This window comes from Phascolarctos cinereus, unplaced genomic scaffold (assembly GCF_003287225.1).
Source record: "Phascolarctos cinereus isolate Bilbo 61053 unplaced genomic scaffold, phaCin_HiC Scaffold_1;HRSCAF=81, whole genome shotgun sequence".
Classification (NCBI taxonomy): Eukaryota; Metazoa; Chordata; class Mammalia; order Diprotodontia; family Phascolarctidae; genus Phascolarctos; species Phascolarctos cinereus.
In genome coordinates, this window is record NW_027555514.1 from 37,723,431 (window position 1) to 37,745,860 (window position 22,430).

At 41.4% G+C, this 22,430-nt stretch overlaps 1 protein-coding gene across 1 annotated transcript in view; it reads left to right on the plus strand.

Moving 5' to 3' along the window:
* The first annotated feature begins 1,184 nt into the window (after positions 1–1,184).
* The window catches only part of ANKRD28 (ankyrin repeat domain 28), a 204,466-nt gene continuing 183,220 nt past the window's right edge, over positions 1,185–22,430 (plus strand). The window contains exon 1 of the mRNA XM_078151469.1: positions 1,185–1,475. Within this exon, the coding sequence (XP_078007595.1) occupies positions 1,449–1,475 (27 nt within the window). The 5' untranslated portion in view covers positions 1,185–1,448. The remainder of the gene's footprint in view (positions 1,476–22,430) is intronic.

The window sequence follows — 22,430 nt, forward strand, 5'->3', positions numbered from 1 at the left end:
ATAAACATTTGTAGGGGGGAAGATCTGAGAAACTTTTATACTGCATTAATTGCCCCTTGTGGAATTAGTGAGCAGCCTTAGAGTTATTAAAATTATCCTGTTATTGTGAATTTGAAATCCTATTTTCCTTTCTTTTGGGGAGGGGGTGGGGTGGGGGGTCTTTGTTGTATGATCATGTAGAATCTCTAGTACTATTATGAATTGACAGATTCTCTTAGGAAGGCTGAATTTCTTCCAGGTTCCTGTTGAAGACTAGCTCCCATCGGTCTCGAATCAATATTTTCTCTATAAAAATCTGTCCTTTGAGACATAACTGATGAGAGGATACGTGGGGGAGAATTTTAGAACCAAGCATGACGTCACACATTTGTGTTCTAAACCATCTGTATCTTTTCTTAACTAGGGGGCTGGAGGGGAGGTGGCAAACACAGATGCAGGGAAAAAAACCCATCTACCTCCCCCTCCCCCATGCTGGCAAGGGGAGCAGAATGAAAGAAAAAGCTGTTTGTTTCTGTGGATGGCTGGGCATGATCTATGTAGCTCCACGTCCGAGGTTTTATCTATGGGCGAGCAGGAGACACGCCCGCGCGTGAAGAAGTCCCACGTCCTTGCCCCGCGTCCTCCGAGAGGACAGGCGGACCCGGCGGCCGGGAAGCGGGCCGGCACAAAGGAGACCCTTCCCCCGCTCCCATCCTGCGCGTGTCCCCGGTCTCCTCCCCGCAAGTGACACGCGCGCGCGCGCTCCGGCCCTCCATAAATGGGGGCGCGTCCGCCTCCCTTCTCCACCTCCACGTGCGATCTCGGGGCACACCCCCGCGCTCCCGTCCTCCCTCCTCCACCTGCTCGCCCCCTCCGCTCCCAGGCCCGCCTCGGCCGCTCCGGCGCGGGAGCGCGCGCGCGCACACGCCCCCTCCCCGACCCCTCCTCCCGGGCTCCGGCCCCCTGCTGGGGGCGGCGGGGGAGGGGGAAGAAGGTGAGAGAGAAAGGGAGCGGGAGGGCGGGCCCGGAGGCGGCGCGGCCAATCCCGGCGCCGCTTACTCTGGGCCTGTCCCCCGCGCTGGGGCCAATCGGGGCGGGCGGTGGTGGTGAGTGGCGGTGGCGGTAATGTTGTGGAGTGGAGTTGGGATGCTGCCGCCGGGGCCGGGGCATTAGAGGCAGGGCGGGCGGCTGAGGCGGCGGCGGCGGGGGAAGGAAGGAAGGAAGGAAGGAAGGAAGGAAGGAAGGAAGGAAGGAAGGAAGGAAGGAAGGAGAAGGGACTGGGGGAGCGGCGGCAGGAGGAGGAGGAGCAGCGGCAGCTGCCGGAGGCGGCACCCCCGGCCCCGCGCCCCCCGGCCGCCCTCGCCGGACGCCCGCCCCGCTCGCCCGAGGCGGCCGGGCCGCGCCCCCTGCCCAGGCTGGCGCGGGGCGCGGAGGCGGCGGCTGGATGGTGCGCGGTGGCGGCGCCCGCCATGGTGTTCCTCAAACTCCGGGACCAGGTGGGTGAAGGGCAGCGGGAGGGCGGGGGCGGGGGGCGCGCGCGTGCACGTGCTGGTGCGCGCCCGCGGGGGGGCACCTGGAGCCCGCCCCGCCCCCGCGCCAGGTGGGGCTCCGGCCTAACCGGTGGCGGCTGCGGCGTCCCCGAGGCCGGGATCCCAGGCGGGGCGGGGACCGAAGCGAGCCGAGCCCCTCCCTGACCTCTTGCCGAAGAAGACCCCGGGGCCCGAGGAGACCTGTCACTTGCAGGCGGGGAGCAGCCCTCGCTCTCTTGGTGCCCGGGAACACGTTTTCTTTGTGAACTTTAAATGAGACTCGCCCCGTGGTTCGCGTAGGGAGCGGCGCTGGCTCCGATGAATGGGAGCTGTTCGCTGTTAAAACACCGCAAACACGTTTGTAGACTTGTGCTTTGATACTCTAGGAAGGGGCACGCGTTCAAATTCCGCCCCAAGACCCCCGAGCTGTGTGATCCCTGACAGATCCCCTCAAGCACTCGTGTGTTTGGTTCATCCTGTTTGTGATGTTAGCCTGTAACTAGGAAGGTTGCTTCTTCGAGGAACTTGGTGTGTTTTTTTAAACAAAAGCTTCGAAACAGATTTAAAATTGAACTTGTGTATTGAAATGTAGGATGCGATACTGTTTTTCAGAGTAGAGGTGGGGGGGAGGTTTGAGGATCAACATACTTTTAAAAATTCTGCCTCTGAGAATATCTACATCCAGATGTTCAGTGCTGAAAATTGTTGCATCGAGTAGATGCAGGTTTATTTTATATCCAGGGTAGTTTCCATTGATAGATAACTGCCTGAAATTATGTATCCTTTGGTAGCAAGAGGGTACCAGCTGGTGTTGACATCATCAGGGCATGACACTGAAAAAACTGCCTGCTGTCTTGGCTTGTGGTGTGTGTTTGTCAAAAGAGATGAAATCTCATTTATGTCAGATTAAAAAATTTTTAAATTACATGTAGGTAAATTTCCATTTAAATTGGTTTCCCTCAATTTCTACCACCTTCTGTAAGTTTAACGTGCATCACACTATCTTAACATTGTGTAACTCAAGTAGCCAGGTTTTCTACTTATTCTCCAGCAGGCCAGTGGTATTGCTGCCTCACTAATACTGCCCCCTAAGTAATCAATGAAGTAGGGTATTGCTCTTAAAATGTGGGGAAAGAAACTGGATTTTATTCATATCGTTTTGTAGATCTAGAACCGCTGTGGGCTTTTAAAAAGTCTAGTGTTTTGCTTGTGGTCTTTTTTTGTTGAAACCTGAATCCAGATAACTCTAGTGCTGAAGTCCAAATGTACCAGCACATTTGTGTTAGTGAAAATGAAAAAATCGTAAAGCAGTAATAGCCTGATGGCTGAATCCATTGTTTTAGCTTAAAAATATTTAGAGACATTATGGGGGTTTTTAAGTGCTAAAGTTACCAAAATAAATGAAATTAAGGCATGAATGCAATTGCATGGTTCAGAGGAGAGATTAATAGACTGTTACAGTACTTCATCACATAGTCACTAGTGTGAATTTGGTAAACTGCAGTCAGACTTTTTTATTGGATTTTGAGAAAAAAATTTAATGATTTCATTTTAATTTCTAGCAAATAGCTGTTTCCTTGAGTCATTTCACCTGCTACAATGTGTAGCTGCTACACTTTGTATAGCTGGTGTAGTGACTAAGCACCATAGAGGTGGAGTCAGGAAGACCTGAGTTTAAATTCTACCTCCAACACCAACCAGCCATATGACTCTGGGCAAGTTACTTCTGTCTTACCTTCCTCATCTGTAAAATGGGTATAATAATGGCATCTATTTCACTGGACAGTTGGTGAGGATCAAATGAGATAAAGTGCAGCGCTATGCAAACCTTAAGTCTCTCTGTATAGAAACTATTATTAGTAATAATAATGGCTAGACAGGATGCCGAGAGTGAAATGACTCGGCCAAGCCGACCTCTTGTTTTAAACGAGTAAAACTTAAAACTGCACTAAGGCTTTTGGGAATGTGTGTGTGTGTGTGTGTGTGTGTAATTTAGAGTGGGAAGGGCCCTTAGAAACTCTTCATTTTACAGGTGAAAAACAAGAACTAAGTCCTAGAAGTAAGAAGTAGACTTCTTGGTTCTTCTCCTGAGTCGATGACATTTCTGTGTTCTATAAAAACTGCTATCTATACAAGCTTCTGGAATATAGGGATCATGAGATCATAAATGTAGAGCTGGAAGTTTCCTTAAGAGGCCCTTTTAAGAGTCTAAACCCCTTGTTTTATAGTTGAGGAAATCAAGGCTCCGGGAGAGGTGAAGAGCCAGGGTCATGCAGCTAGTGAATGCCTGGCTTTGCTGGCTTTTAGTCTGGTATGTCATCTGCTGTGGTATAGTCTAGCACCAGCAATACTGTAGACCGACTAAGGGTGGAAAAGACAAGTTGGCATTGTGGGTAGAGAGCTAGCCTTGGATCCAGGATTCAAGTCCTGTCCCTGACACCTGTTGTGTATGTGACCCTGGGATAGTTGGCCCTTGACCTTTTGGTGCCCTAGGCAACTCCTTCCACACTATTAAGTTGTAGAGAAGGTACCTACCTGTATAGAGAAAATTGCTTCACCAACATCAGTGAAATCACATATCCAACCTTAGTCCCTGTCCTTCCAGAGGTAGTACCTTCCAACAGATGTCAAAATAATTTTTCAAATAAAATAGCCTTCCATGACTTATTGTAATCATGGGGTTGGAAGCATTAGAATATGATGCTTATTTTTTGTAGGTAGTTAGATGAATATGGAAATGCTTCCAACTTGTACTATATTTTATTTTAATTTCTCATCTTTTGGAGAAGTAAAAATGTCAGCCCCCCAGCAGTTTCATTTAAATATGCTTTCATCCCTCAAGGACCTCAGAGGTCATCTGGTCCAGTTAATTCCCTTTTTTTTTTTATAGAAGAAACAGATTCCAAAAGGTTCAGTGACTTGATCAAGATCACACAGCTACCTAGTGTGAAATAAAGTCAGTAAACTAAGTATTTTCACACTGCTGTAGTGTGTTGCCATTGGTGCTAAAACTAGAAACTTGTCCAGAAGGAGTTTTCAATTTGTTGTAGAATTTGCTAGGGACAAAGGAGACAAAAGTTTTGCCTTACAGGTGGCATTGATGCTTCCTGAATACACCATTAGTAAAATGGTTCTGCCTGTAATACTAGATCACTAAGTTTGTTAGCCATGATTCATAAAACACACCCTTATTAAAGAGAAACTTAATGTATATAAACCTGCGGTTACCTCATTTTATTGGACTCTTTTCATTTTAAAAATAAATTATTTTGATCTGATATCACTTTAAATATCTGTTTCGAGGGTCCTGCAGGCAGACTTAGAGTGCAGTTTCTTAACTGACTACTAGACCATGTATTGCTTCCCTTAGGTGGGGTGGGGTTGAGTCCTGTAATTTCATTGGTGTAGGGAACTCCCATTGAGGACACTCCCTCTACCAATGCAAATAGCCCCTGTTGTGCAACAAAAGTCTGGGACACTGAGAGGTTATGACCCTGATCCCAGGTAACACATCATACACTATGTGTTAGAGGCAGCACTTAAACCTGAGAGGCTGCTGCTCTATCCATTATCTCATGCTGCCCCGCTTTGGCGTAAAATTATTTCATTTAAGAATACTTGCTTTAGAGGAGTTAAACATTTTTTATGTTGGAGTAATAAAAGAGCAGTAATTTTCTTTTTTGTACTTGTGAGTTGACTGCATATATGCTCATTTATCTTTTGTATTCTCAACTATTTTGTGCTACTTGCCTGGGTTGGGGTTTTGGTGTGATTGGTACTGCTTTTGAGTGCAGGTAAATTAAACCTACTCATGGGTCTTGGGGAATGGGGTTGAGGGGGTAGCAACTTAATCACTCCTTTAGATGGAATGAAGAGTACTTTAATGTGTCCGAAGCATGATGCTAGGCACTTCAGGACGATTTAAGAAAAAAGAAAAAAAAGAAATGATTCTTTAACTCAAGGAATCTCTTTTCAATTTTGAGAAAGTGCACAGAAAGCAAGTGAAGAACATGTTTATAAAAGGTATCAACAAGTATTTATTTTCACTTTTTGTGGACCCAGCTCTTTTGAAAGAAAAAGAAAAGGTATGAGTCCTGCCTTCTTAAAGCTTTGTTTGAAGATAGCATATACCAGAGTACTAGAGAACAATACAAGATGGCGTATAATGAAGTGTTTTTCATACTTTGTTAGGTGCTGAATTCTTACCTAGTAGATAAGATGACTAGACAGTTTTTGCTGCTAGAATGCCCACTGCCACATCCCAGGGGATTCCCAGCAAGGAGGACTAGTGTGGCCAGCACTTTTCTGTCTCCTTTCATAGACCCCACTGGCTTCAACCCTTTTCCTTCCCTACAGTCTCAAAGCTTCATAAAATTAAAAGTAGCTCCTCTTGGGGGGAAAAAAAGGTTGGGGGCTTCTGCTTCAGATCCTATAGGAATTAATAAAAGGGGGATATTACTATGGGCTGAAATGTTTGGGAAGACTCTGGGCCAGGTAGGATTTGAGCTGGGACTTGAAGGACTAATATAGGATTGGCACAATTCAGATTGGTAGAGAAGCAGATTTAGAGCAGTAGAGAAGTGAGGAAGGGAGTTGGTTATGGTAAGCAAGAGAGAAGTGGAGATGAAAACGATGTTTGTGGGCTGATGGCAAGAGAGGTGGTAGACATCTGAATAGTAATAGGAAGTAGATTGGTTAGGGTAAGTGGTGCCAGATCTTGATTACTGTGCTTAGAAGATTGGACTTTGTATGGTAGGCAGAAGAGAGAGTCATGAATTTTAAGTTTTTACAGGAGAGAAGATTGAGGAAAGGAAAGACTTGAACAATGGGATTATGTAGGCCACTTATATCAACATGGCACAAATCAGTATGTTGAGGATATTAAATGTGGGGGGAATGTCTTGAGTGGGAGTGAGCTCATGGTCAACCTCATATTGATGTGGATTATTCACTTAATTTGCATGGATAGTTGGGTTTGACTGTTTTATACTCTCCTACTTGGTCACCCCGCTTCCATTCTTACCCGTCTCTAATCCATCTTCCACACAGCTGCCAGAATCATCTTTCCAAGGCACAGCTCTGATTGTGTCACACCCCTAAGGAAGGGCCTTAAAGGGCTCCCCACCCCCTGGATTTAAGGTCACTTGCAATCAGGATCCCACCTATCTTTCCATCCTTTTTTTATGCAACTTTGCTTTCTCTGCATCCAGTCAGCCAAACCTATTGTCTGTTCCTTGAACAGATGTCCTATAGGCATCTTTAATGCAACATTCTAAAAACAGATTTCATGATCTTTTCCCCTAAACTTACCATTTCTTTTAACTTCCTGCTTCTGTACCGCCATTCTTTTAAAGCCATTCACAGCCTTTCTACAGCCTATCTTTCCAGTCTCATTCACACTTTAAATTTGGAGAAGGGGCAGGGAGAGGCTGGAGGAAAGGTTCAGGACCCATGGTTTCATTGGTGATGGGTGAAAAAACTCTTTTCTTCTCCTCCCACCTGTCGCCCATTGGGAAAAGAAAGCCCAAACCAAAGTCCTTGTGACATATGTACAGAACAGATTCCCTCCTTGGCTATGTCCAAAAACATGCGTCTCATTCTGCACTCTGAGTCTGTCGTCAGTTCTGCTAGAATCATGGATGGTCATTGTGTTGATCAGAGATCTTAGAGCTTTCATAGTTTATTCTGTTATTGTATAAGTTGTTTTATTTCTGTTCATTTCGTTCTTTTTCAGTTCATACAAGTCTTCAAAATTGTTTTTGTAATATTGATGTTATAGGAATAGTGAGGTGACACAGTGGATAGAGCACTGTCTCTGAAGTCAGGAGGACCTGAGTTCAAATCCAGCCTCAGACACTTACTAGCTGTGTGAGACCCTGGGCGAGTCACTAACCCCCAATTGCCTCCCCCCAAAATTAATCTATTGATATTGAGGTATGAATTATTCTTCTGGTTCTGCTTACTTCACTCTTCTTCAGTTTATACAAGTCTTTCAGTGTCTCTTTGAAATGATCTTTTTCCTCATTTCTTACATCATAGTAACATTGCTTTTGCATTCATATTCTATAGTTTATTCAGCCTTTCCCTGATTGATGGGCATCCCTGCGCTTTCCAGCCACATTGCACATTTCTCTGCTTCCCACATTGGGATCTAACTGGTTTACCAACCTTTTTTCTGTTCCTTTCACAACACTCCCATCTCCCATCTCTGTGCCTTTGCACCGGCTGTCCTGAATGCCTGGAAGCAACGAGCATGCATTCAACACTTGTTACATTTCGGGCATTGAAGATCCCAGTACAGTGACTGAAACCATCCCTGCTCACAAGGATGTTCTCTTCTAATGGGGAGATGAGGAAACAGCTGAGTATATGCAGAATAAGTATAAAATAGTTAAAAGTAATTTGAGAGGGAGCACAGTGGCAATTGAGAGGATGAAGAAAGGCTTGGTACTTGATGTCGTGTCTTGAAGGAAGAGAGGGGACTCAAGTGTGGGTGAGGAAGGTGTGTATTTCAAGCAGTTGGGACTGGATGACCAGTGCCAAGGCACAGATACAGACTATGTGGGGAACAGAGAGAAGGGTCAGTTTGGTAGAACTGAAGTTCGGGGATGGAAGGGGGAGGCCAAGTTGTGAAATGATTTAAAAGCCAAAGAGAGAAGTTAAATTTTATCCTACAGTCATTAGGAAGCCACTAGAATTGTTTGAATAGGGGAGTTGATCTTATCCTTAATCTGGGTTTAAGGATAGCTGTGAGAAGGATGATCTGGCAGTGAGGGGACTTGAGGTCTTAAGACCAGCCAGGGGGCTATTGCAATAACTCAGTTGAGGGATGAAGAGGGCCTGAATTAAGGTTACAGTAAGAGTAGAGAGAAGGGATGGAGTTTGTGATGTGGAGGCCCAGAGGACAGGTTTTGGCAACTGATTGGGATATCAGTGGGATAGTAAGCTTGAGGAATAAAGGATAATTTGAGGTTACAAACCAGTGAGACTGGAAGAATGGTGTTGCCTTTAACAGAAATAGGAGAGTTTGGAAAAGGAGAGGGTTTTGATAATGAGTTTAGTTTTGAAAACGAGTTTCAGATGTCTGAGAAACCCAGTTTGAAATGTCCTGTAGGCAATTGGACTGAAGATCAGGGGTCATCTGCAAAGAGATGACAGTTACTGAGAGTAGAGAGGCAGAAGAAAAGAGGGCCTAGGACAGAACCTAGAGATCCACATGGTTATGGGGTAGGATACAAATGATGGGCCAGGAAAAGAGACTGAGAAAGAGCACCTGGACAAGAGGAGAATGTGGAGAGAATAGTCTCACAGAAGCCACAGAAAAGAGTACCCAGAATGAGGAGAGTGTGGTGTCAAGTGCTACTGATAACGGTGGGGAAGGATGAGAACTGAATGCGAAACATCAGAGTCGGCAGTTTTGGAGAGAGATGTTTGGGTTGAGTAGTGAGGTTGTAGATGGCCACAGATTGAGGAATAAAAGGGAATAAAAGAGGTAGGCAGGTAAGTAGTTGAAAGGGTTTGATTCAAGTGCTAGATGGTTTTCCTCCTCCCCCTGTTACACCCGCAATTTATATCTTAGGTAGAGTGATCTGCGTTGTTGGAGGGGATACCCATATTTATGAAACGATAGCTCCATTTGAATATTTGGCAATACTAATTTGTTTTTATGTTATATGCCTCAGTAGAATGTAAGTTCCTCGAGGGCAGAGAATATTTTGTTTTTGTCTTGTATACTTAGCATCTAGCACGGTGCCTTCTACTTAGGCACTTGATAGTGCTTCTTGGATTGAAATGTTATTTGTGATTCTAATGTATACCAAGAGATCGTACTGATGTAGTCACAGTGACCTGCACTGGGAGTCGTGGATGTGCATTTGGATTTGGTGTGTATTATGGCTTTTTTCTTCCAGCAGATTTACCCTGTTTGATTTTTATATTAACCTGAACAAAACAGTTTCTACTTACTACTGGGGCTATAGGGAGAAGCATCCTGTGTGCATGTGTAAAAGGAGAAGTGATTTGGGTTTTTAAATTATGTGTGGTTTTACTCAGACTTTTAAATATCTGCTAGGTACATTTCAGGGAGCTAGAAGGCACAGTGGATAGAGTGCCAGGCATGAAGTCAGGAAGGCTTATCTTCATAAATTCAAATCTTGCTTTAGACACTTACTAGCTTTATTACCCTGGGCAAGTCACTTAACCTTGTTTTTGCCTCAGTTTCCTCATCAATAAAATGAGCTGGAGAAGGAAATGGTAAACTCCAGTGTCTTTGCCAAGAAAACATCAAATGTGGTCATGAAGAGTTGGACACAACTGAAATGATGGGACAACAGATACAATTCACTCTGCTAGCAAGGTACTAGTTTCACATACGTAAGCAGTTCATAACCTCAAGGTTATTGTCTAGAAGGCAGAGATAAGATAAGACGCATAGATTATTATAATTCAAATGAGAATAAGTGCATTAGAGGAGTAAAAGAAATTAATATACAATGTGGGTGATTCGTATGGGGGTAATTCAGAATTGATTACAGCAAAACTTCAAATTTATAATTTTGTTTATTTATTTTTTTTAACTGGACTTGTGATTTCATTGGTATAGGGAGCTCTTGGTGAAGAACTTACTCCTCCAAATGAGGTTGCTACTTTCTCAGCCTGACCTTATAGTTGTTCAGTTGTTTAAGTCATGTCTGACTCTTTGACCCCATTTGGGGTTTTCTTGGCAAAGATGCTGGAGTGGTTTGCCATTTCCTTTTCCAACTCTTTTTTTTTTGGGGGGGGGCTTGGATTTGGGGAGGCAATCAGAGTTAAGTGACTTGCCCAGAGTAACACAGCTTTTTACAGATGAGGAACTGAGGCAAACAGGGTTAAGTGACTTGCCCAGGGGCACACAGCTAGTAAGTATCGGATGCTAGATTTGGACTCAGGTCCTCCTGATTCCAGGGTGGACACTGCACTGGACTACCTAGCTGCCCTTTCTCCTATACCTGTGGTATTGAGAATTTAATTTACTTGCTTTGTCATATAAGCCAATATGTGGCACATTTAACACTCTTGAAGCCCATTTTCAATCCACTAAGCCTTGCTGCTTCTATCATAAAAAAATTACTAAACAAGATTGTAGGGGTAATGTTAAACGTAAAATCGAAAACGTGAGTGTTTGGATTGTCACTAATTCCAAATTAGTACTGAATTGATGAAATCTTTATGTAATTGTATTTAGAGCTTAAAGGGTCCTTGATATAGCAGATTACAACAGGATCGAAGAAAAGAATCATAGATCAAAGATTTTGAGCAGAAAGAGAACCTGCAGGCTTTCACATTTTACAGACAAACTGAGGCTCAGATTGGTGAAGTGACTTTGTCAAAGGTCACATAAGTAGGAATGGACTATAAAGTCACCTGGATAGGACTTAAGTGGATGGAGAGCTGAAAGGAAACGTTCTAGGGTGGACAGCATGAACTTGGTTAGGGGTTGGAATAAGTATGTGAATACAGGATGGACAATCAGAAAACTGATCTACTGTGCCAGGTGCTGTGCCAAATTTTGGGGATACAAAAAAGAGCAAAAGAAAGTCTTTGCTCTTAAGGTGCTTACAGTGAAATGGGGGAGACCTCATGCAAACCACCATGTATAAGCACACTATGTACAGACTAAATTGGACAGAATCAGCAGAGGGAAGGCACTAGAATTAAGGGGGAATGAAAAAATGTGGGATCTTACCTGGGACTTGGAGGAAGCCAAGGAAGCCAAGAATCTTAGAGGAGTAGGGAAAGAATTCCAGGCATGGGGGCTAGGAAGGGGAGGACAGCTTGTGAAAGCTCCTTGGGTTGGGACGTGAAGGGTCTTGTTTGAGGAGCACCGAGAAATCTGGTGTCATTGGATCAAAGAGTACAACGTAGTAGTGAGAGTAAGGAAAGGAAAGTGTTTTTTTTTTTTTGAGGGGGGAGAGGTGGAGTTGATTATGAAGGGCTTTGAACTCCAGAGAATTTTGTATTTGATCCTGGAGATGAAAAGGAGCCTCTGTGGTTTGTTGGATGGGGTGGTAGGTTTGGGTTTGACCTGATCAGATCTGCACTTTAGGAAGATCACTTTGGCAAGCTGAGTGAAGGATGGACTAGAATGGAGACTGGGGGCAGGCAGACTCACTAGTAGGCATGAAGTAATAATAAGGGCCTGGACCAGGGTGGGGTTTATGTCAGGTGAAAGAAAGGGGTGTCTATGAGAGATGTTAGGAAGGTAAACTCAGCAGGCCTTGACAACAGATTGGTTACTGAGAGGTGAGAGAGAATGAGCAGCCAGAGATGACACCTAGGTTTGAGCCAGGGTGCCTGGGAGGAAGAATGGTGGTAACCTGGGTTGACTGGGCAGAGTGTTGCTATGGGGAAGTGATACCATTTTCTTCCTTTGTTACCTATATGATTCTCAATTTTTTCTTTCTTAAACTTTAATCTCATATCCACAACTTATTTTTTGATGTTTTCTCTAGGATGCTGTGCTATAAAGTGATTTAATTTGCTTAAAACTAAGCCTATTATATTTCCACTTGAAATTGACTTCCCTGTTTCTGTCACAGAAATTACTATTCCTTCAGTCTACTAAGCTCAGCCTTGGAGTTATCTTTGGACTCATTTATCTCCTTAGCTTCTTTTTTCTGATCTATTTTTAAGCCCCTCTTACTAAACTCCATGAGAACAAGGACCATGTCTTACCTAAGCCAATTATTACCACAGTTCTCTGCACATAGTAAGTCCTTACTACATGTTTGTTTGAAGGATGTTTCTGTTTTGCTGCTCAAATTTTAGTCCAGGCCTTCATTATCTCATTCAGTAAGCTTGGCCACTATAAAACTGTGCATTAAACTCGTCTTCCTGTCTCCATTCTCTCTTCCCTAATCTACCTTATATATTGCAGCCTAATTAATTCTTAAAAAAGCATCTCTTCTCATTTTCTTAGTTCTTTTTTTGACTTTTTAAAATTTTGATTATTTTTAGTTTTCAACAATCACTTCTATAAGCTTTTGAGTTTTAAATTTTTCTCCACCTCCTTCCCTACCTCCTTTCCCAAGATGGCATGCAATCTGATATAGGCTTTATATATACATTCATATTAAACATATTTTTACATTAGTCATGTTGTAAAGAAGAATTAGAAACAATGGAAGGAACCACAAGAAAGAGGAGACAAAACAAAACAGAAGGGGAAAAAAAAGAGCAAATAGTATGCTTTGGTCTGCATTCAAACTCCATATTTCTTTCTCTGGATGTGGAGAGCATTTTCCATCATAAGACTTTTGGAGGTCTTTGCATTGCTGAGAAGGGCTAAGTTTTTCAAAGTTAGTCATCGCACAACGTGGCTGTTACCATGTACGACGTTCTCCTGGTTCTGCTCACTTCACTCAGCATCAGTCCATACAAGTCTTTCCAGGTTTTTCTGAAGTCAGCCTGCTCATCATTTCTTAAAGCACAATAGTATTCCATTACATTCATATACCACAACTTGCTCAGCCATTCCCCAATTGATGGACATCCCCTTAATTTCCACTTCTTTGCCACCACACAAAGAGCTGCTATAAATATTTTTGTACATGTGGGTCCTTTTCCCATTTGTATGATCTAGACCTAGAAGTTGTATTGCACATTTTTATAGCCCTTTGGCCATAGTTCCAAACTCCACCAACAATGCATTAGTGCACCAATTTTCCCACATCTTCTCCAACATTTATCTTTTTCTTCTTTTGTCGTGTTGGCCAATCTGATAGGTGGGATGTGATACCTCAGAGTCATTTTGATTTTCATTTCTCTAATTAATAGTGATTTAGAGCATTTTTTCATATGACCATAGATGGAAAAGCATCTCTTCTTATGTTATTCCCTGCTCACGTCCAGTCCAGTCTTTTCTTGTTGACAGGATCCTCCTTGATTGACGCCATCCTACTTTTCTGATCTTATTTCTCACTATTCACAGGAACACCACCCCATCCAGTCCTCTCCTGCCCCTTCCCATCCTTCTGTCTTTAGACCCTGTTATTCCCCTTTAAGTATCCTTTACCTATCTTTCTTCTCTGGTTTCATGTGGTATTTTGTCCTTAGACGTTTATGTTCTAGTTATTTCTGTATGTGTTTGTCACCTCTACTAGATTAAGGGTAGGGACCAGGTCTGATTTTGCTTTTTATTTTTTTCCCCTTCCCTCTTATCCAGTCAAATGCACTCTTTGCACATGGTATGTGCTTAAGGTCTGTGTCAAGCACTGTCTTTTCCATGAAGTCATCTTCTGTGTTTATTTCAGTCCATGATCTTTCCCTTCTCTGAAGTTCTTTAGCTTTTAGTGTCTTGTTACGCAATTTAGAATGTAATTATCTCTTCTTAATTTTTCTCATTCTGTGAGAGGCTGTGCGGCATATCTGGTCTTGGAACCAGGCCTGGTCTCTGACATATTGGCTATGTATCCCTGGGTAAGTCATATAACTTCTCAGTACTTTAGACAACTCTCTAAGACTATCGGTTGTAGAGGTGCTCACCTGTATTGGTAAAAGGATATTCTTCTAACAATGAAATCACAGGTTCAGTCCTTAACCTTTTAATTTATCTCTAGTAGTTAAATGCACATTGTTCTTGTTTCCTCAAGAAGATTGTAAGCTACTCAAGGGCAGGGAACGTACAGACTTCTCTTGATGTAACTAGGTGGTACAGTGTATGGAGCCACTGATGGGCCTGGAGTCAGATCTGAGTTCAGATCCAGCCTCAGATGCTTATTAGCTGGGGGACTTTGAGCAAGTCACTTAACCTCTATCTGCCTCAGTTTTCACAAGTGTAAAATGGGGATAATAATAGCACCTACTTCCCAGGGTTGTGGCTTAAATGAGAAAATATTTGTAAATTGCTTAGAACAGTGCCTGGCCCATAGTAGAGGCTTAAGAAATTCTTGTTTCCTTTTTTTTTTTTAACTTTCTTTAAAATTTTTCCGTATTAGCCGTGTTGAAAAAATAAAGTTTAAAAATTATGCTTTTCTTTCCTTTTCTACCCTACATTGTCTAGCTCAATGCTGAGTACGCAATAGATTGTTAGGTAAATGCTTATTGATTGGTTTTTGGCAATATTATGAAGCTTTTTCTCAGATGAGTAAAACGGAACTATTGAGTATAGTAGTCTAGAAGATACTACTACTAAATAAGGTTCTGTATGATAACTCTTCTTATAAACACAATTTTTTCATTTCTTCAAGTGTAAAATAAGAGGGATAGGGTAGACCTTCGAGGTCCCTTCTGCCTCTGAATCTGTGATTTGATCTTTTGTTAACAAATTCTCTATGACAAAGCCCTGTGCAATTCTCAACTGCTTTCTCTAGTCTGAATCCATGAAATAGTCATACTGCTGGTAATTAAAGTAAAATAATGCGTGCTGTTTGTGTAATTAGAGAGCAGGGGAAAGAATGACACAGGCTTCAATCTTTTGACTTTTTTTGCCCTTTCTTTTTTCTCTTCAGTTTCTTTATTTTTTTAGCTGATGATCTTGCTTCTTACATCTTAGCCGTTTTAACCAGAAGACATCTGAGCTATTAAACCACTTGATAAAACACCTCAATAGATTATGGAATGTTTTTGCCTTTCTTTGTATCTCCAGTGCTTAGCACAGCTTGGCATATATAGTAGGCACTAATGGTGCAGGAGCTAGAAAGAGAGGTAAGTGTTGGAGATTGTCATGGATCTTCTGCATTACCTTAGTAACTTTGAAGTAGATTATTTTCTAATAGCCAAGACACATCATAGAGATGCTGCTTATTTCAGTGTTCTGGAGATTGGAAATCGTATTTTAGCAATCCTGTGTCTTGTGAGGTTTGTTAGGTTTGTTGTAAAGGGATTTTATCTTTATGTAACCCATATTCTCCTTCTTGCAATGTAAGCTCATTCCCTTTAGTCCTTGTTGGAGATTAAAAAAAAAAAGCTGCATTTGCAGAGTAACCCTTCAGAAAGCAGAAATTAGATGTGCTTATTTTGGTTGAAAAGTTTCACATAGATTTTTAGAAATTTCTCCAGCCAGGGAAAAATCGGCAGTTGTTTTGAAAAGCAGGCAACCTTTAACCCTGATGCAGGAGATTGTCGCTCATATTAAGTTTTGGGGGCAGTTTATTAAGAAATAATTTATTTTCCTAGTTGATTTTTTAAAAAGCTGTCTTTTTTACTTACCCTTTTCCCTATTAGTATTGATTATCATAATGTGAACTTTGGTGAATCAAAAAAGGAATAATGTTTCTGCTGTTGTCAGCAGGATACTAAAGAACTCTTAGTAGAGAACTATTCATTAGAATAAAGATCTAATAAGGAAAGATTGTTCACTGGAAATATATCTCATGTTCTGAATTATTCATGAGTTATTCATGTCAATTTAAGTCAGTTTTGAATAAGATTAAATAGTAAAAGCAATTAAAATGCTAAGTTCTCTTTAATTTGTTTGTTTATAGAAGCTCTGTGGAAACTTAGATTTAGAACTGGAAGGGCTGTTAGAGGTCATCAGAGTAGCCAGCTTACTTATCTTACACTTGAAGAAACTGAGGCCCAGAGAATGAGTTATTTACCCAAAGTCACATAAAGTGTCAGGTCTGGGATTCTAAACAGTTTGTGTTTTATCCTAGAGTCAGTAGGTACCCACTGTTGCTTCTGTTGGGGAGACTAAGTCAGACCATGAAAAATGAATTGGAGAATTTATGGAAGGATTAAAGTCAAGGCTAGAACAGGAGGAAAAGGCATTAGATGGGTTACCCCTCTGTGTAAGGGACCCATGTTGAGATCATAGATCTATCAGTGTAGAATTTTTGCTTTTTCCACCCACACTTAATTTAAAAAGACCCATATCTGAGTCCAAAAATCTTTTACCAAAAGTTCTGGGTTATTGATTCACTGTCATCGTATAATAATTATAACTGCTTAAATGGAACTGACTGCCTAGTCTCTTTTTATGACTACTTCATTATTAGGTTGAGATCATATATAAAGTACTTTGCAAACCCTTAAAGCACCATATAAATGATATTATCAGTACAGTCTGCCTTTCTTTATTATTATTTTAATTTGCTTAATTATAAATTTATTAGCTTACTTTATTATTATTTAACATTTATTGTTATTTGACACACCTATATTGTACCACCTTCTGACCTTCCCTTTAACAAAGAAAAACGTAGCCTTGTCAGCATCTGTCACATTTGATATGTTGGCTTTTATTTAAGGACTAGATGCTTCAGTCTGCTGTGGGCATCCTTAACATAGGCTTATTCATCATTTTCTTTAGTATCCAAATATGCTTATTTGAAATATTAAAGTTTGTTTGCCTTTTCCTTTAAGAATGACATTTGTTAATGTAAATGTTGCTGTGCTAGAAGTTGTCATGGAGATTTGAGTGTTTTCTGAGTTGGGAAAAAGAGACCTTAGTAGGAAGGGAGGAATAGAAACAGCAGATTTGTGACTCACAGAAAATGAAAACTGATTAAAATTTTTTTAAAAGTTAAGTACCACTGAAATGAAGAAAAATGTGACTATTACCACTATTTGTATTAATTAGAGTGGTATGGTTTGGTTTAAGAAGTATATTTATTTCAAAACTGCTAAAACTTTTGAGAGATTCAAGCCTACCATTAGCCTGCATCTGGTCACACTTTGCATTCCTCCACTGCCACCTTTTGCCTTGTCATTGGGCTCTTCCATGCCATACCATCTCCTGTGCATGCCTACTATAAAGTGGGCCTCCTGGACCTCACAGGACACATTACCACCTTCCATGAGGTTGGATCTTAAAGGGAGGACCTTTAATCAACCTGCCTCCCTCAGCAGACTTCTCTCCAACCATGGCAGCTCTATCTGAACTTATTCCTTTATAGTTACCACGTTCCCACTCCCTTGTATTCTCTTCATCTTAGTGATTTTGAACCCTGGGCTGCCCACAAACCTCATTCACTTTCTGTTCTTACCTTCTGCTCCCTTACTACCATCCACCTCAACCTTACTCCTTTCAGTGTCTCATTCCACTTCAGATCTGTCTCACCTTTCCACTGTGTTCCCTGGAATGCTCCATAATTAACAAACTTGTTTTCATACTAAGCCTTTTCCTTTCTTCATTCTTGTGTGGCACTCATTGAGACATGGGTCTCTCATAATGACTCTCTATGCCTTTCTAGGACTGGTTGCATTTTAACTTATACCACAGATTAGATGTAGTGAAGAAATTAGACTACTCTCCCAATCCTCCCCTCACTTCCAGACTCTTCCTCTACCATCATTACACAGTAAACTCTTCTCCTTTGAGGTGCATGCTATTTGAAATGTATTGCCCAGTGCAGATCCATTCTTTGCTTAGCTGCTAAACTAGTTTTCCTAAAGTACATGTCTGACCATACCTTATATCATCTTACTCAATAAACTCTAGTTTACTAATAAACTCTTATTACCTTTAGGATCAAATATGAAAACGTCTGTTTGGTATGTAAAGCCTATTTGGCCTCTCCTACATTTCCAATCTTCTTACATTTTATTCTCCTATGTACTTTACAATCCAGCTACTCTTCCTGTTCCTTTAATAAGGCTGTCTTGTGTGCTTGTTCTGTGCTTTTCATTGGCTATCCTCTGGAATATTCTTCCTCCTCACTTCTGCCTCCTGTTTCTTTTAAGTGTCAGCTCAAATCTTATTTCCTGGTCCCCGCATTCCCTCTCTTTCCCCATCTCCCAGTGCTTTGTCTCTGAGAGTACCATCCATTTTCTCTGTATATCCCTTATATGAGCATAATTATTTGTGTGTTGTCTACCTCTTATTAGAATGTGAACTCCTTGAGGGCAGGGACTATTGTACTTTTTTGTACCTAGCATTCAGCACCATGCCCATTACATAAGAAGTATTTAAATGTTTGTTGACTGTTTTTAAGCTGATGAAAAATGTATCAAAGAATTTTTAAAATCTTTTGCGGGTTTGAGATCTATTTCTGCTGTGTGGCTAATTTATACCTCATCTTTCATTGATGATCTATCATTTGAGTTGCTTTCATTCTCCTTTAATTTGAAGGCTCTAATTTCCCTTTTTGTGAGACTTTTATGATTGTTTTTCAAATGAGCTGGTTGGACTATATGATCTTTAAGGTTTCTCCTGGCTTTATATTCTATAATTCCTGTTAGATTTCTTTTGAAGCCACTGATTTGTTGGGATCAGATTGATTACTCAACCACTAATATCCAAGGAGATAAAGTATTGGAGAATCTTGAATGTAGATCGGTTTTCTCTTCCATTAACCTATCTTTATGCATAGATCTCATTGTTACTTCTCAGAAATCTTCAGTGCTCTCTGTTGCTATTGAGTAAAGTTCAAACTTCTCTCCTACTTTCTGTCCTTAAAACACATTTCTAATTCAACTGTGTTTTTAACATTGTTCTCATCATTCCCTGCACTTGGAATGCCCTTTTCACCTTTCTTTGCCATTTGAATTCCTATACCCATCCTCTGAAGCCCAACTCAATGCCATCTGTGCTATGAGATCTTCCTTGATCCCTCCTTCTTAGTGATGATCTCCTCAAATATCACACAGCACTTCCTTATGTACTGCTCTCCTGTATTTACTATAACATATTCTATGTTATGGTTGTGTTTGTGTAACTCATTTCCTCCCACGTTGTAAGCAAGTTACATTAAGGCATATGTCTTAGAGAAACTTTTTAGCTCTCTACGTGCCTTACACAGGGTTCTGTACATGGTAAGTGCTATGCTTTGAAAAATTTGGTTTGAGAAGGGAGCCTAGTGCCACTGCTTGTTTAAAAATACTTTATTTGTAGTTAACAAGCAATTTTTAAAAATGGAATAGCCAAAAGATGTGTGAATAAATTCTGTGGTTTTAATGTAGAAGTCAATTCACATTTTGCTTTAGAATACATTTAGTTTCTCCCCTCTCTAGTTTGTCTGGCATTCACATACCTGCTGAATGGATAGTCCTAAAGCACAAGTCAGAAGTTCTCATTCTCCTGCTTAAGAACGTTGAGTGACTCCCATTGCTCTCAAGATAAAATACAAACTCCTAGCGTTTATAATCCTTCACAATCTAGCTCTAGCCTCTCTTTTTTTAATTATTCCCCCTAATGCAGTCCATGCTGCAGCTAAACTAACCTAAACAACATTCTCTTTCCTATTTCCCTAATTGAAAATTAGTCAACAGTTATTAATCAATTGATTACTCAACCACTAATATCCAAGGAGATAAAGTATTGGAGAATCTTGAATGTAGATCAGTTTTCTCTTCCATTAACCTATCTTTCTTTATGCATAGATCTAATTGTTATTTCTCAGAAATCTTCAGTGCTCAGGTGCTATGCTAAGTGCTGGGGATATAAAAAGGCAAAAGACAACCCCTGCCCTCAAAAGAGCTCACAACCTAATGGGGAAAACAATGGGCTATACACAGGATAAATAGGAAATAATTAATAGAAGGCACTAGAATTGTGAGGAGTTGCAAAAGGTTTCCTTTAAAAGATGGGATTTTAGTTGGGATTTGAAGGAAGCCAGGAAGTCAGTAGGACTGGAGTTGAGGGGAGAGCACTTCAGGCATGGAGGCATCCAGAGAAAATAGCCCCCAGACCTAGAGATTCAGTAATTTGGTTTTGGAATAGCAAAGAGGTCAGTGTCCTTGGATTGAAGAGTACATGTTTGGAGAGTCAGGTATAAGAAGATTGGAAAGGTAGGAGTGGGTTAGGTTATGAAGGCCTTTGAATGCCAAACAGCATTTTGTATTTAATCCTGGAGGTGATAGGGAGCCACATTGTTGGACCTTCATTTTAGGAAAATCATTTTGATGGCTGAGTGACGGATGAATTAGAGTGGGGAGACTCTTGAGGCAGGCAGATGGACCAGCAGATATTACAATAGTCCTGACGTGAAAATTTGTGGGCCTGCATCAGGGGGGTGAAATCAGCAGGCCTTGGCCACAGCTTGGATTTGGGCGGTGAGAGAGCAAGGAGTATAGGATGACTCTTAGGCTGTGATCCTGGGGGACTATGAGGATGGTGTTTCTGCTCTACAGTAACGAAGGTAGGAGCCAAGGAGGGTTTGGGGGAAAGATACTGAGTTGTGTTTTGGACATGTTTTATTTAAAATGCCTACTGGCCAACCAGTTCAACACATTTGAAAGGTGATTGGAGGTGTTGGATTGGAGGTCAGCAGAGAGGTTGGGGCAAGATAAATAGATTTGAGAATAATCATCAGCATAGAGATGATAATTAAATCCATGGGAGATTACCAAGTAAAAAGTAGTGTACAGGGAGGAGAGAAGAGGGCCCAGGATAGAATCCTGAGGGACACCTACGGTGTTTTAGAGGGTGTGATCTGAAGGAGTGTCCAGCAAAGGAGGAACCAGGAAAAGCAGTCAGGTAGGAGGAGAACCAGGAGAGCATGGTGTCCTGAAAAGCTAGAGAGAAAAAAGCATCAGGCAGGAAAGAGGAGTATGTAAAGGCTGCCCAGAGGCCAAGGAGAATGAGAATTAAGAAAAGGCCGTTGGAGTTGGTAACTGAAAGATTACTGATGACTTTGGAGAGCACAGTTTAGAGTGGAGTGATAAGGTCTGAAGTGAGATTGTTATAGGTTAAGAAGAGAGTGAGAGGAGAGAAATTGGAAACTTTTATTAAGTGATTTCTATGTGAAAATTACTATACTAAGTGCTAGAAATACAAATAGAAAAGGAAAAGATAGTCCTTACTCTGCATCTCTGGCATTGCCTCCTTCCCTTAAAGGCTTCTTCTTGGGTACTACCTCCTGTAAGAGGCTTTTTCCTGATTCCGCAAGCTGTTAGTTCTCCCCCTTCCATTATGTATTTATTTTATATATCTATTTCATGCATTTATCTGTGAACACTATCTATCCCCTTAGAGTGTGATCAGTCCTTCCAAGGCAAGAAGAGTCTTATTTTTGTTTTTGTGCGTGACCCTTAGAAATATTTGTTGATTGACTTAAAATTTTTTATGGCTGTTTTTTAAAGAGTTTTCCTAACCAAGAAACTTCACATGAGACTCAGGAAGAGGTTGAAAGTTGCAGTTTTCGTATCTTGGACCTTTCTTAAGTTGTATGTCTATTGTATTGAGAATATGTAGTTTACTTCTCAAGTAGATGTAAAAGTAGTGAGCCAGAGCACAGGAATGAAAGGCCACAAACTTGACTTTTCATTGGCATATGGGGCTGTTAGAACTGCTCCGAATCCCTTCCGCATTTCTTTAGAAGACTGGTAGCTGGCACTCATTTATCTTTCCACCAGAGTTCTCAGTCAGTTTGGGATTAGCATCTAACTTTCCCTTCTATCAGTTATATCTCTCTGTCCTTATGTGTTATGTCCCTAGTGTGAGGATCAAATGAGGTCATGTGTGTGCTTGGGAAACCTTAAATCAATATAAAAGTCAGCTAAAAACTGTCAATGATCAAGTATTTCTTAAATGCCTTATGTACAAAAAACATGGTGCTAGGCATTGAGAATACAAAGACAAAGATGAAACAATTCTTGCCCCAGACGTAAGTGGGGAAGGTAGGGGAAATGGACAAAGACATGTAAGTAAATACTACCAGTACACAAAGTACATGCTAATTTTGAGTGGGGAGGGCTTGAGAGGGGGAATGGTTGGGACCAGTCTGAAGAATGTTGGAGGCTGTGCTTAAAATGAGCTTGGAAGGAAATTAGATATTGAAAAAGGCAGAGAGCTGTCGAGAGAAGAATGGGGTGGGGGGAGGATGGGGGCGGAGGCAGCCTGGGGAAAAACAGGAAAATTGGGAGATGAAATATAGTATGTAAGGAGTAGCAAGTTGGCCAGAATTGGTAGAAAGAAGTAATGCAGAATAAGTCTGGGAAACCTACCTTTAAGGGCTTTAAAAGCCAGACAAAATAGTTTTTATCCTAGAGACAATAGGTAGC